Here is a 16,052-nt window from a genome sequence, read left to right on the forward strand (position 1 = left end):
GGAGCCAGATTACAGAATGGACCAAAAAAAGAGGCAAAGGCAGCCCTTAATTTGGTAGGGCTCTTCTCACACAGGTATTGGGCAGCTATAGTCGAAGAGTACCAATCAAACCGTGTGAATAAAGCACTTCATATCCCCTTAGAACAGAATGTTTGCTGTAGCAGTGATTCATTTCTCATTGGTATGAGAGCTGCAAAACGGGAATGACCGGATGAAATCTTTTCGCTGACTGAAATCCGCTGCAGCCGATGCAGTTTTTCTTCAACGTTACATCTGTAACTATTGTAAATCTAACGTATCGAGGCTACTAATAATTTAAAGCTTAATAAATCTGTTTGGCTGTTTACAGCCCAAATCATCGTCCAGTGAGTGCCTCAAAGTTAAGAAAGATTGAGAGATAAAAGCAGTAAGCAAAGATACAGTGATGACTCCCTTTTGTGTTTTAATTACCCTTGGCATGGAGGTAGCACTCAGCTAGGGTCAGAAGGTTGTGGGCTCAAACTTCACTGCAGAGTCCCGATCACGTAGCATTCTAAATTCGAGTCTAAAGCACAGAAACAGGTCTACACAGACATTTGTGCTCCACATGAGCCTCCTCCCAATTCAAATTCAACCCTAACAGCATATCTTTCTAATAAATAACGGCTAATGAATAATGACCAGGACATAGAATAATAGAATTATAAAATGGTTGCTGCACAGTAGGCTATTCAGCCCACTATGTCCATACCAGCTCTCTGCTCGTCCCACTCCCCAACCCTTTCCTTGTAGCCCTGCAAATTATTTCTCTTCAGGTGTTTACCCAACTCTCTTTTGAAAGCTAAGACTGAATCTGCCACCACCATACTCTCGGGCAGTGCATTCCAGATTCGAACCATTCCCTGCGTTATAAAAAAGTTCTTCATGTTGCCATTGGTTCTTTTGTCAATTACCTTAAATTGGTAACTCCGGGTTCTTGATCCTTCCACCATGTGGACAGTTTTTCTCTATTTACTCTGTTTAGACCCCTCATGATTCTGAGTACCTCTATCAAATCTCCTCTTAGTCTTCTCCTCTCTAAGGACAACATAGCTTCACCTTGTAACAGAAGTCCTTCATCCCTGGAACCATCCTTGTGAATCTTTTGTGTACCCTATTGAATGCCTTGCATCCTTCCTACAGTGTGGTGCCCAGAATTTTTAAATCTTAAAAAATTCTTTCATGGGGCTTGGGTGTCGCTGGGAAAGCCAACCTTTGTTGCCCATCCCCAATTGCCCTTGAGAAGGTGGCGAGTCGCCTTCTTGAACCGCTGCAGTCTATCCAGTGCAGGTACACCCACAGTGCTAATGGCTTGGTACAACTGAATAGCTTGCTAGGACATTTCTGAGGGCAGTTTAAAAGTCAACCACATTGATGTGTCTCTGGAGTCAGATGTAGGCCAGACCAGATAAAGATGGTAGATTTCCTTCCCCAAAGGACATAAGTGAACCAGATGGTTTTTTACAATAATCGTGATGATCTCATGGCCAACATTATTGTGGTTAGCTTTCAATTCCAGATGTTTATTATTAATTAAATTTATTAACTGATTTAATTTAAATTCCACCAACTGCCATGAAGGCATTTGAACCCGTGTCCCTATGACATTAGCTTGGGCCTCTGAATTATATTCGAAGCCAAAGCAGTGTTTTATAAAGGTTCATCACCCTTACTTGCTTTTGTACTCTATGTCTGCACTGGGGAGAAATAACATACGTGGTTTAAAACCTCATCCAAAGACAACACCTGCAATAGTGCAGCACCTAGTAATATATCAGATTATCAGTCTATAATTTGTGCTCAAGTCCCTGGAGTGAAATTGGAATCCACAATCTGTTGACTTCAGAGTCGAGAGTGTTACCACTCAGGCAGGCTCACATCGTACTGAGGGAGCAGTGCAACACTGTCTTTTGGATGAAACATGAAACCAATGGCTCACTGCTGTTTACAAATTCAAGAAGGTGGCTCACCACCACCTTCTCAAGGGAAATTAGTGATGGACAATAAATGCTGGCCCAACAGTGAAGCCCACAAACAGTGAAAGAATAAAATAAGGGCTGCCATGTTTCCCAGAACAAGATAGGGACCATAATTCTCAAGTACCTCATTGGCTTGAAGCACTTCGGAATATCTTGAACCCATGAAAGGCAAGACAGAAATGCAGGTTCTGCATAAATATTGGGCTTGTATCAAATTACACAGATAGTAGACAGGTTAGAAGCACAAACCAGCCTATTGGAACCGTGAGCTCATCTACAGGTGTGTTCTGAGGTTTTGAACCCGAAGGAAAAAAACCTCTGGAATATGAGAATAAAAGGGCCAACACATGGGCCATGAGACTGGATCAGGGAGGGCCCTCAATCATCAAGCAGGGTAGTTCAGAGAGAAACCCAGTTGTCTGAGCGCTGCATGTTTACAGAGCCCTTGTGCCTTTTTTCTGCGGGTCTTTACTTACACACCACTGTTCAGCTTTGCAGTCAGTTCTCTCTCTGCCTTCAGCAGGCTTTCACGCACCGTGTCGCACTCTAGCACACTCTGGAGTGCCTGTGTTTCATCCCCCACCACTTCCTGCTCCACGTGCAAGATGCTGATGTGTGAAGGGACGCGTAGACTCCGCGCCGACATCATCTTCAGCAGCGTAGTTTTCCCCAAGCCATTCCGACCAACCAAGCCATAACGTCTGCCATAAGCAAGGTGCAAATCAGCACCAGTAAGTAAGCTCCTGAAATGAAGAGAGATTGAACAAATTTTAAATACAGTTCTTTCCCCCAAAATTTTAATAGGTTCAAATAACTTTTATAACTTCCAAACGGAAATTGGATAAATAATCGAAGGGGAAAAATTTGCAAAGCTGTAAATGAGAGAAGCGTAGGGCAAATTGGGTTGCTCTTTCACAGCGTCAACTTGGGCACAAAGGGCTCCCTTTTGTGCTGTATGATTCTATGGAGAAGCATTTGTCCAATTCCTTCTTAAAAATTGCTACTGAATCTGCTACCACCTGTCCTTTCAGGCAGTGCATTCCAGGTCACAACCACAGAATTGTTATAGTGCAGGAGGAAGTCATTCGGCCCATCTTGTCTGCACCGGCTGTCAGAATGAGCACTATGACTCAGTGCCATTCTCCTGCCTTTTCCCCGTAACCCCGCACATTGTTTCTATTTAAATAATCATCTAATGTCCGCTTCAATGCCTTGATTGAACGTGCCTCTACCACACTTCCAGGCAGCGCATTCCAGACCCAAAGCACTCGCTGTGTTAAAAACTTTTTTCCTCACATCGCATTGCTTCTTTTGCAAATCACTTCAAATCTGTGCCCTCTCATTCTGAATCCTTTTACGAGCGGGAACAGTTTCTCCCCATCTATTCTGTCCAGCCCCCTCATGATTTTGAGCACCTCTATCAAATCCTCTCTCCAAGGACAACAGTCCCAACTTCTCCAATCTATCTTCATAACTGAAGTTTCTCATCTTTGGAACCATTCTTGTGAACCTCTTCTGCATCACCCCTTTCTAAAGTGTGGCGCCCAGGACTGTACACAATACTCCTACCAAGGTCTCACGACTGTCCTTTACAAGTTCAGCACAACCTCCTTGCTCTTGCACTCTATGCCCCTATTAATAAAGCCCAGGAAAGTGTATGCTTTATTAATTGCTCTCCACCTGTCCAGCCACCTTTAATGACTTATGCACATGTGCAGCCAGGACCCTCTGCTCCTGCACCCCCTATAGTGTTGTACCCCTTATGTTATACTGTCTCACCATGTTCTTCTTACCAAAATGAATCACCTACACTTCTCTGCATTGAACTTCATCTGCCACCTATCTGCCCACTCCACCAACTTGTCTATGTCCTTTTGAAGTTCTACACTGTCCTCCTTGGCAGTTTACAATGCTTCCAAGTTTTGTACCATTTACAAACTTTGAAATTGTTCCCTGCACACCAAGATCTAGATTATTATTATATATCAGGAAAAGCAAGGGTCCCAATGCCGACCCCTGGAGAACTCCACTACAAACCTTCCTCCAGCACGAAAAATTACCCATTACCCTCTGTTTCCTATTACTCAGCCAATTTTGTATCCATGTTGCTACTGTCCCTTTTATTCCAAGAGCTATAACTTTTTGCACAAGTCTGTCATGCGGCACTGTGTTGAATGCCTTTTGGGAGTCCACGTACACCATGTCAACAGCATTGCCCTCATTAACCCTCTCTGTTACCTCTTAAAAAAAGCTCCAGCAAGTTAGTTAACCGTGATTTCCCCTTTCCAAATCCATGCTAACTCTTCCTAATCAACCCACATTTTTCCACATGGCAATTAATTCCATCCCGAATAATTGTTTCTAGAAGCTTCCCCACCACCGATGTTAAACCGACTGGTCTGTAATTGCTAGGCTTATCTTTATAACCTTTTTTGAACAAGGGCATAATGTTTGTAATTCTCCAGTCCTCTGGCACCTCCCTCAAGTCTAGGGAAGGCTGCAATTTCCACTCCCACTTCCTTCAACGTCCTTGGATGCATCTCATCCGGTCCCGGTGCCTTGTCAACTTTAAGTGCCGACAGTTTATCCAACACTTCCTCCATATCAATTTTGAGCCTTTGTAGTGACAGAGTTTCCTCTTCTGTCACCGTGGCCTGGATAGCATCTACTTCCTTGGTAAAGACAGATGCAAAGTATTCATTTAACACCTCAGTCATGCCCTCTGCCTCCATGTGCAGATCCGTCCCTAACTGGCCCTACTCCTCCTTTTACCACCCTTTTACTATTTATGTGCCTATAGAAGACTTTGGGATTCCCCTTTATTTTAGCTGCCAGTCTTTTCTCCTAATCCTTCTTTGCTTCTCTTATTTGTTTCTTCACCTCTCCTCTGAACCTTCTGCATTAAGTTTGATTCTCAATTGTATTTTCTACCTGACACCTGTCATAAGCACACTTTTTCTTCTTTATCTTAATTTCTAACTCCTTTTTCGTCCAGGGGTCTCTGGATTTGCTTGCCCTACCTTCCCCCTCTGAGGGAATATACCTTGACAGTGCCCAAACCATTTCTTCTTTGAAGGTAGCCCATTGTTCAGCTACAGTTTTTCCCATCAACCTTGAGTTCCAGTCTATCCGGTCCAGCTCCGTTCTTGCCTCATTGAAGTTTGCTCCCCCCCAGTTAATTATTCTTACTTTGGATTACCCGTTTCCCTTTTCTACCATCATCCTAAACCTTATGATACAATGATCACCAATTCCAAGATCCAGGTCTAGCAGTGCCTCCTTTCTTGTTAGAGTGGACACATACTGCTGTAGAAAATTTTCCTGAACACACTCTAGGAACTCTTGCCCCTCTCGCCCTTTACATTACCACTATCGCAGTCTATGTTCGAGTAACTAAAGTCGCCCATTATAGCTACTCTATAATGTTTGCACATCTCTGTAATTTCCCTGCAGATTTGTTCCTCTACATCCTTCCCACTATTTGGTGGTCTATAGACTACACCAAGCGATGTAATCGCACCCTTTTTGTTCCTTAGCTCTAGCCAAATTGATTCTGTCTTTGAACCCTCTGGGACATCGTCTTTCTCCAGTACTGCAATGCTCTGCTTAACCAATACCTCCACCCCTCCTCCTTTTCACCTGCCCTATCTTTCCTAAACACCTTGTACCCAGGAACATTTAACACCCGGTTCTGCCCTTCCTTGAGCCAGGTCTCTGTTATTGCCACAACATCATATTTCCACATGGCAATCAGCGCCTGTAACTCCCCAATCTTATTTACTATACTCCGTGCATTCACATACATGCATAGTAACCCTGATTTAGACTTCAACACTTTCTCCCTTACTCTGACTCCACCTATTAACTTCCTACTCTTTATTCTAGTGCTATCTGTCTCTCCCAGTATTTTGTGCACCTTGATATTCTCTCCTGGTTCCCACACCCCTGCCAAGTTAGTTTAAAGCCCCCCCCCCAAGAGCATTAGCAAAACGCCCCACAAGGAACTCAGACCCGGCTTTGTTCAGGTGCAACCCGTCCGGCTTGCACAGGTGCCATCTCCCCAGAGCCAGTCCCAGTGTCCCAGGAATCTAAAGCCTTCCCTCCTGCACCATCTGTCCAGTCATGCATTCATCTGCCTTATCCTCCTATTTCGGTACTCACTTGCACAGATTGAAACAACTCACTGCGCAGAAGTCATCTCATTTTCCTCCTGGTTCTTTTGCCAATCATGATGAATGTATTTCTGGTTACTGACCGTCCTGCCAGTGCAAACTATTTGCTCTATCAAAGGCCTTCCATTTGGAACAATGTTTAAAAACTATTTTGAATACAACTACTGACCAAATTCGGCCCTACTAAAATGACGCTTTAGCAAGGGTGCAAATTGTGTCATTGCTTCATCAATCAAAAGTAAGGAACACAAAGAACATGCTGAACATGTTGGAGTTTTGCCAATGGTTGAGGAGGGGATGGAACTGAGTGAAAATGCCACCATTAGATCTGTATAGATTGGTCAGAATGCACCACTGCACTCTCCCTCAATGCCTTTAAAATAACTCCCTAAAAGAGAGACAATACTGGATAATGAGGGGACCCTTTGCAAACCATCAGGGATACAGGGGAAATGGAGGGGACTAAAAACATAAAAAAACAGGAGTAGGTCATATGGCCTCACAAGTCTGCTCCACCATTTAATAAGATCATGGCTGAATCTTGACTTTCCCACCCATCCTTTGATTAACAAGGGAGTCAACGGTTATCGGGGGTAGGTGGAATGTGGAGTTGAAGCCACAATCAAATCAGCCCTGACTGAATGACAGACAGGCCTAATGGCCTACTTCTGCTCCTAATGCGTATGTTCGTATCTCCACATCCATCAATTTCCTTAGAGTCCAAGGGTCAATTGATCTAAGCCTTGAATATACTAAATGACTGAGCATCCATGGCCTCTGAGGTAGAGAATTCCAAAGACTCTCAACCTTCTGAGAAAGGAAATTTCTCAAGTCAATCCTAAATGGTTGACCTCTTATCCTGAGTATGCTCCCTAATTCAGCACTCTCCAGCCAGGGGAAACAGCTTGCAATCATCTACCTTGTAAATCCGTCAGAATCTTTTATGTTTTAATGAGATCACCTCTTACTCTTCTAAACTCCAAGAGTATAGGCCATTCTACTCAATCTCTCATCATCGGAGATCCTCTCAGCCCAGGAATCAATCTACTGAACCTTTGTTGTGCCCTTTCTACGGCAAATATATCCTTTCTTAGGTATGGAGCCAAGTATGTACACAGTACCCCAGGTTTGGTCTCGCCAAAACCCTGTACAATTTGGGCAAGGCTTCCTTAATCTTATACTCCAGCCCCATTGCAATAAAGGCCAACATACCATTAGTCTTCCTAATTGCTTACTGCACCTGCATGTTAACTTTGAGTTTCTGTACAAGGGCATTCAAATCCCTTTGAAAATGAGCATTTTATAGTTTCTCACCATTTCAAAGATACTTTTTGGTTTGGAAGAATATTGTGAGTAACATCCCAATTTCCCCCCCAAAATCATACTTTGCCTTTATTATTGAATTGCACTAAACTTATTTATTTTGTTCAATTGTGAGATAATTCAAACAAACACTGATGTAATTTTGGTGCACTTAAAACCCAGGAGGCTTTTGCTCTAAAAGAAATACACCTGGGAAAAGCTGAAGTTTGCAGGGGAGACATCTAGTATAGAACAACTGATTCAGCTCTGGCACTGCACAAGAAGCCATTCAGCCCGATGTGTATAAGACAGCTATCAAAACAAGCTATTTAGCCCCATTCCCTTGAATTTTCCCCATTTTGTCAACTGTGTTCAAGCCAATTCCCTAGAATTTCCATTAGTAGAGGGGTCAATACCCAGATTTAAGGTAAGAGGTAGAGGGCTAAGAGGGGAGTTGAGGAGAAATTTTTTCACCCAGAGGGTGGTGGGAGTCTGGAACTCTCTGCCTGAAAGGGTGGTTGAGTCAGAAACTCTCGTAACATTTAAGAAGTATTTAGATATTCACTTGCGTTGCCATAGCCTCCAGGGCTATGGGCCAAGCGCTGGAAAATGGGATTAGTGTAGTCAGGTCTTTGTTGACCGGCGTGGACATGATAGGCTGAATGGCCTCCTTCTGTGCTGTAAACGCCTATGAGTCTAACATCTATCTACTTAGGTCCATTTCCCTGCCTTTTCCCCAGACCCTTCAAATATTTAGAAGCTGTTGTGGATTCTGCTTTCCCCACCATTACTGGTCAGTTGTTACACGGCCCAACAATCTGCTGCTCTTGAAAAGGCCAATTAGGGATGGGCAATAAATGCTGGCCTAGCCAGCAACGCCCAAATCCCATAAATGAATTTTTAAAAATTAATCAACGAGTGTCTTCATGAGTCTATGGCTGCATATAGTGACATCACAAATCCCAGTCCGAATGGAGATGATTGGATAATTCCCCTGTTAATCATACCTGGAGCCCGCACCACTCTAAGTGACTGCAATTGGTATTTATGCATACAAGTTGCATTATGTAACGATCTTTCAATCACTGCATTTTGCTGGAGAAATAATCCTGCTGTACTCGGGAGACAGTGCTGCAGTTGCGGTCATGAGTTCAGGGCCTCAAAATTAAAACAATAAGTCTCGCCCTGCTTCTAACTCACTGGCTGACCGGGCATTAATATTCATTGTTAATTTATTCCTTTTTATACACCACTTACAAGGTAATTGGCCATCCTGCGGTGCTCACTTCTTAATACAAGGTTTAAAATGCTCCACAGGGCATTTTAGCATATCCAATATCAAACTGCTTGTTCAAAAACTAATTAAGCACCTGATGATAGTTCCACTAAACATAATTCGCTTATTTGTCGCAGTAAAGGCTTCCTACAGATACGGAGGGTGCTAAGAGGTTTCGCAAGGGTTTCTGCCCCAAACTACCTCAATGTTGTGTAATTGAGCAGGGACAAGCAATTTTCCTGAGAGCAACAACGTTCTTGAAGGTAAGTGACCTGCCAGCAGGTGTGCTATCTCTCACGTAATCCATCACCCTGTTTACATAGTGACAGACCAGGTCAAACATATGGATGCATGGGACTGGAAACAGTGGGAATTCCCAGGCCCATTCTGCTCCAAGGCCTGCCAACACTCATTTTGTAATCCATGGGGACTACTGAAAGAACAGTTTTATGCTACACGTCCTGCTGACTGACAACACCTATAAGTGCGAGTTATCAAACTGGGGTCTGTGGACACTGTGGGGTCTGTAGAGACTTTGCAGGGCCCTCTGCAAAATAATATGAAAGTGCTTGTGCCCACCCAGGACATCATGGTCAAGAGTAGTGAGTAAGCAAAATGAGCAGTGATCAGGGGCAGGCTTGGTGCAAGCAGAGTGCGAAGAATGATTTCATGAATGCCAATGTCAAACATCACACCAAGGATAGACAGATTGTAATGAGAAGCAGGCTCACCCATCTCACTGAATGCCTGATTCTTCATAAGTATTATTAAAACACTGTTTACATACAGCACTTACAATATAATACTCAATATGAATTCTCATTTGTATGGGAGGGGAGGGATCTGCAATTACTGATCCATTTAAAGAGGTTTCCTTCAACCAAAAATGCTCAAGAACTACTGACCTATAGGACAGCAGAAACACTGCTCTTGACCACTCCACTGTTGCTAAATTGTCAGACTGCTTATCTGGCATTCAGCACTGTACAAGCAGAAATTTCTTCAAATTAAAAACCGGGAAGACCAAGGCCATCATCATAAACTCCACTGTCCAGCTGCTGACTCCACTCTGACAACTGTCTGAGGCTGAATCTGACTCTTTGAAAACTTGGTGTCACATTTGACTCCAAGATGGCCTTTCAAACACTCGTCCGCATCACAGAGTCAGTCCTACCCTCCCATTCCATCCCCGTAGCCCTGCAAGTTTATTTCCTTCAAGTGCTCACCAATTTCCTTTTATAATATTTGATTGTTTCTGCTTCTACCACCCAGGTGGGTAAGAGTTTTCCAGGTCATTACTACTCGTCTCATAAATAAATTCCTCTTTATATTCCTTCTGCATCTCTTGCCCAAAACCTCAAATCTGTGGCCCCTAGTCTTTGTACCACCAGATAATAGGAAGAGTTTCTCCTGGTCTATCTTACCTAAGCCTGTCATAATTTTTGTATACCTCTACCAAATGTCCTCTCAATCTCTTTCACTTCAAGGGGAACAACCCCAGCCTTTCCAACCTAATCTTGTAGCTAAAACCCCATATTCCTGCAACTGTTTTGCTAAATCTCCTCAGCACCATCTCAAGAGCTTCCATGTCTTCCCTAAAATGTGATGACCAGAACGGGATGTAATGCTCCAGTTGGGGCCTAACCAGAGCTTTATAAAGGTTCAGAATATCACCAAGACTACCCATTTCTCCCTCCAGAATGTCAACCAACTCTACCAATGCCTCAGCTCATCTGCTGCTGAAAACCTCATCCATGCCTTCATTCTTTCTTGGTTTGACTATTCCAATGCAGTCCTGGTCTGCCTCCCACATTCTACCTTCCATAAACTTGAGGTTATCCAGACCTTAATTGCATCAAGTCCTGTTCCCCTATCACCCCCGTGCTCACGTCCCAGTCAAGCAATGTCTCGATTTTAAAATCCCCATCCTGCTTTTTAAATCCCTCCATTGCCTCACCCTCCCTATCTCTGCAAGCTTCTCCAGATATCCTTCGGGATGTCTCTGCTAATATAAATCTGGCTTCTTGAACAAGACAAATTTTAATTGCTCCACGATAGATCGTTGAACCTTCGGCTGTCTAGGCCATAAGCTAAAAAATTTGCCCCTAAACCTTTCCACCTCACTAGCGCTCTTTCCTCTTTTAAGACAATCCTTAGAAACTTACCTCTTTGACCAAGGTTTTGACCATCTACCTTACATGGATCAGTGTCAAATTTTGCTTTATAACATAATAAGGCATCCCAAAATGCTACTTAGGTATGTTGAAGGTCCCAAATAAATACAAGTTATTACTGTTGCTGTATAAACATGGGAGGCCAGGACAAGAGAGGTACCTCTTCCATCACCCAATGGTCAAAGGAAAGGTATCAGAGCATCTCTCACACAATGGCCATTATATATAGTACGTAGGAATTGCTGGACAAAAATAAATCAAGGTCCATCTAGTTCACCTTCTACCATCTGATACAACAATGGTTGGATAACATGACAATCAATCTCTATCAATTAGAACCAAATATGTTCAGTGTTCAGCAGCAGCGATACTCACCTGTCTCCATAGGAGACATCGAAATTCTCGATTTTAATATCGTACGACTTGTTCTTTCCTGAAGCTTCCAAGCGGCTTTCCTTCTTATTGGAAGCTTGGCTGGCTGAGGCTTCCTCAAGAACCCTGGAACAAATTAGAGTATAACCTTACGTCCAAAGGCTAACACAACAGAAAAGCCATTACTAGCCGAGCATCATTCACTGAATTATTTGTCATAGGCTACAATCACAAGTAGGATCTTGTCAATGGGCCACTCTTGGAAGTGATGTGTTGATGCCTGCAATTCCCGACACTACAAAATGCTGACCTCACCTATACCACCAGAGCAGTTTTTGAATAGCTGTCAATTGTCCTAGACAAATAGAAGCTTTCTTGTACGAGATATTGGAAATACGTTCCTGCTTTAGGATTTTGCTGTTTTCTTATGTTCTGGTTGTGATCTTTATTTTAAAAGAGTAAGATTCTTGGTTACCCATGGCACCACATTTTTGGATTATTTCTGGGACACGGGAAGTTTGATACTTGCCCAAGGTTTCAACATAGGGTGTTTGTTCCATCAATCTGAGCTGGAATCAGTCGCAGATCGCCAAGATAAAAGGTCAGTGCGGTAAACATGTATTACGAATCTAAATATTCTTCTATTCCTCCTAAGTGAATATCTGGTATCCCACTAGTACAAGAGATGGTCATTTGGTCCTTACTGCCAACAATGAACCTATCTTGCAGTCCCCACATGATTTTCATATTCTTCATAATTAAATCATTATCAAAGGCCCCTTTGAGTCCTACAGCTGATTTAGCATCGACTACAATTTGTGGCAAGGCATTCCACATTCCAATAGCTCTTTGTAGAAACAAGTTTTTTCCAGTTTTCCCCTTTATTGAGTGCTTATTTTGAGATAATGGCCTTATATGTCTTGGATATTTGATGCTTGATCACCGACCTTCCTCTTACTACCCCATGCTTATTGCCATTGTCATCATCACTGTTATAACCCCCCCTCAAGAAAACCACACTAAGCCCGTTAACAGCTACCCTATTGTCAATCTCCGGTGTTCTTTAAATTTTTGTTCCCTCCCTGCTCCATAACAATCTCCCTCAAAACTCTGTTCAAAGCTGTCCAATCCTGCAGTAGTTCAAGAAGGCAGCATATCACCATCTTCTCAAGGGCAATTAGGGGTGGACAATAAATGCTGACTTAGCCAGCGATCCCCGCATCCCATAAATGAATTATTAAAGATCCAGCTTCCACAGCACCAAGAGCCCCAACAGAAGTCATGAGCAACATGCACTATCGCTGTGGTGGATTATCCTTCCTCATCATCTCTGCAGCATTTGACATGTTGGCTGACACCATCCTCTTCTATCGACTCACAGTCATCATCCAGCCCCATGTGACTGCCGTTGCTTGGTAGCACACTTACCAATCTCGAGCAATGGCTTCCCTTCCTACACAGATCCATCCTTCGCCCTGTGCCATGGGGTCAGCTTCCACAGGTATGCTAAGGATATTGCGATCTACCTCGCTTGCATCTGCGCTGTCAGATTGTTCGCTCCAGATTTCCTGGTTACCCTGCCTGGAGCTGATCTCTCCTTTAATAAAGCTATCTGTAGTTTATAGGTTAAATTATGAGATCTGTCCATGTTTATTTTTTGCTACCCGACAATAGAGAGTGCATGCTAATTCAGTGAACTAATGAGAGTATCAAGTTTATCTCTTCTACGACTGGGTCAGCAGTTAGTGTGTGTATGAAGTCACACAATTTGGCTCATGGGACTGGGAATTGCTGTTGGTGCTGACCATGAGAAAAATATCTGGCAAAAGCCTAAAGTCAAACAGTGCAGGATGTCTAATTTGGACTGCATGGCTCTGTACCACATCAGGCAACACATTCAAACACTGAGCCACAGGAAGTACCAGATATTCACTTACGGTTATTAGTTTACCACACTGTCCTTTCATCTTGGAGATTTGCGACTGATTCCAGCTCTGATTAATGGAACAAACACCCTATTTTGAAAAGTTCAAAGAATGCTGCAACTCGGGCAAGTCTCGAACTTCCCCGTGCCCCAGAAATAATCCCAGAATTTGGCACCACGAGTAATCAACAATCTTACTTGCTTAAAATAAAGAACAAAAAGAAACATCAACATATTAGAACAGGAATGTTTTTCCAATATCTCGTGCAAAAAAGCTTCGAAATTGTCAGCTCAGAAGCCACATCAAAGCCAGCAGCTCCAGGAAAAAACACACTTCAAAGGAGTCTTTGAAGTTTATCCATTAACCCAGTGCGATTTGACAGTTTCTAGGGGAGAAACGCATTTGAACAGTCCATCTAAGAGAGGAAAATGAAACAATGTGTGGGAGACTGCACATTTTCAGCATTCAAATCTTCCAGATATTTTAATTTTATATTATATACGTCACTTGAAAACAAAGTGACAATTTCAGCCAGCATTAAGGAACAGCATACAAAGTTTTATTCATTTATTTATGGGATATGGGCGTCTCTGGTAGGTCAGCATTCATTGCCCATCCCTAACTGCCCTTGAGATGCTCAAAGCAAATACAACCACTTATCTATTCATTTTAAATACCAATATAAATGAAGTTTTAGCAAGGCAAACTGACTTTCCACAGATGAGTGAGAGTCAGTGAAGGAGAACACCATATCTTACAAGTCCCTTAATCAGTTCAGGAGGATTCCAGATCCTCATGCCCAATATCACAGACAAGGCTTCTGACCAAAATGTTCCGCTGCTTCTTTCTGGAACAGTGGAGTCAGTCTGCCTGCCAGCAACAGTGGGAATGGGAAGCAGGCAAAGCACAAATGAGATCCCTGCTGGGTGATTTCAAAGAGGCAGAACATGTGCTTAGAGGAGCTGAAATAAGGCCATGGTTTATTTATTTTTGGTGAGAAAACAAAATTTTTTAAAAAGGCACTATACTCCCTGTGCTGTGCACTTCCTCACAACACTGCATCAATGTTACTCTTTGACAGGTGAATAAGCACAACCTGGAGCTGACACCAAGTCAACTTTTCCTTCCCCTGTAAGCAGTGCCTGTTTCTGGTTTGCTGTCTTGCCACAACAGCAGGGCTGAAATAAGTGACTCAACATTGAGAACTGGCACCTGTGACACTGACTAGTTAGAATCAATCACACAATGCAGCTAGGCCTGTTAATAACATTTTTACAATTTGTTTGCAATGTTGCATGGTTGTGTTAGAGGCACGTGACGAGAAACTTAATGTATGGGGAGTGGAGGTGGTGGGGGAACATTACACAAGATTAGTTCAGATGAAAAGGCACTCGGACCTATTTGACCACATTTTGCTTAATTTGCAATCACTGCACATTAAAACAATTCAGTGGGTAAATAATTCAGATATATTGGCCATGTGATACAGCATCATATAAATGTGATCACTGCTTTTACAGAATACCAACCCAACCACCTTCCCATCACAACATCTACCCAGGGCCCAGTGCCCCGGCCTCACCCATCTTGCTGATAAGCCATTCCAGCCTTCCAGAGCCTGTTTGGTGTCTGTTGTAAACTTGTCTTGATGTTCTGAACCTGCTGCTTTGACATTTCACAGTTTTTGTAATTTTTTAAATATATCTTAAATAAAATTAAGCTCAGGAAACACTCAAGATGGCAGGCAAGTGTAATGGGTGGCTCAAGTCTGATTTATCTATTAGTGTAATGGATGGATAAGTGTCTATAGAGACTTCAAGATGGCATTTAATCAGGTTAGTAACAAAGATAAAAGCGCAAGGAATTGGAGGTAGACATGTGACATGGGCTGGTAATTGGTTGACAGGTAAAACATGAGGAGCAGCAGGAAACATAACACAGGAACGTGAGCAGGCCATTCATTCCCTTGGGCCCGTTCCACGATTTGCGGATGTGACTATTGGTGTTTCCTGGGAATCTGTATTGAGGTCTCAGCGTATTGATAACATATATTAATAACTTGGCTGAAGGCAAGAGAAGGGGAACCAGAGAATTATAGACCGGTTAACCTAACATCTGTTGTCAGGAAATTAGCGGAGTCTATAATTAAGAATAGAGTGACTGGACACCTGGAAAATTTTTAGTTGAGCAGAGAGCCAGCCTGGATTTGTAAGTTAAAGGTCGCAACTGACAAATCCGAATTAAATTTTTGAAGATATGATTGAAGTAGTGGCCAGGAGAATGTCTACGGATGTTATTTATATGGACTCCAAGAGAACATTGGATAAAATCCCTCATTAAGAGAATGTTAGCTAAAGTTGAAGCTCATGGATCAAACTCGTAGAATTTAAGGCAAATTATTGATTTAGTTAGGAAACTAGTCGAGTAGATAGGGAGGGATAGTGGAATGCTATTCTAGTTGGCAGGATGTTACTAGCGGTATCCTGAAAGGATTTATGTTGGGGCCTCAACTATATAACTTAGATTATGGAATAGAAAGCCACATATTCAAGTTTTCCAATGACAAAGATAGGCAGCATTGTAAGCAGTGTAGATGGAAGCATAAAATTACAGCGATGTTAATAAATTTAGTGAATGGGAAAAACCATGGCATATGGAATTCAATGTAGACACTGAACCTAAAAAGATAGAAGATACTTTCCAAATGTTGAAAAGCTAGAAATAGTGGTGGGAAATCTTTCAAACCCATGATCTGTACCACCTAGAAGGACAAGAGCAGCAGATTTATGGGGATCACCACCACTTGCATGCTTTCCTCCAAATCACTCGCCATT

General features: G+C 42.7%; 1 protein-coding gene across 2 annotated transcripts in view; it reads right to left on the reverse strand.

The window, feature by feature from the left end:
* The window catches only part of abcf3 (ATP-binding cassette, sub-family F (GCN20), member 3), a 144,413-nt gene that overhangs the window by 75,960 nt on the left and 52,401 nt on the right, over window positions 1–16,052 (reverse strand). For both annotated transcript variants that reach the window (XM_078564404.1, XM_078564405.1), the window contains 2 exons: window positions 11,297–11,419; window positions 2,474–2,740 (listed from right to left, as the gene is read on the reverse strand). In XM_078564404.1, the coding sequence (XP_078420530.1) occupies window positions 2,474–2,740; window positions 11,297–11,419 (390 nt within the window). The remainder of the gene's footprint in view (window positions 1–2,473; window positions 2,741–11,296; window positions 11,420–16,052) is intronic.

This window comes from Cetorhinus maximus, chromosome 19, assembly GCF_964194155.1.
Source record: "Cetorhinus maximus chromosome 19, sCetMax3.hap1.1, whole genome shotgun sequence".
Classification (NCBI taxonomy): domain Eukaryota; kingdom Metazoa; phylum Chordata; class Chondrichthyes; order Lamniformes; family Cetorhinidae; genus Cetorhinus; species Cetorhinus maximus.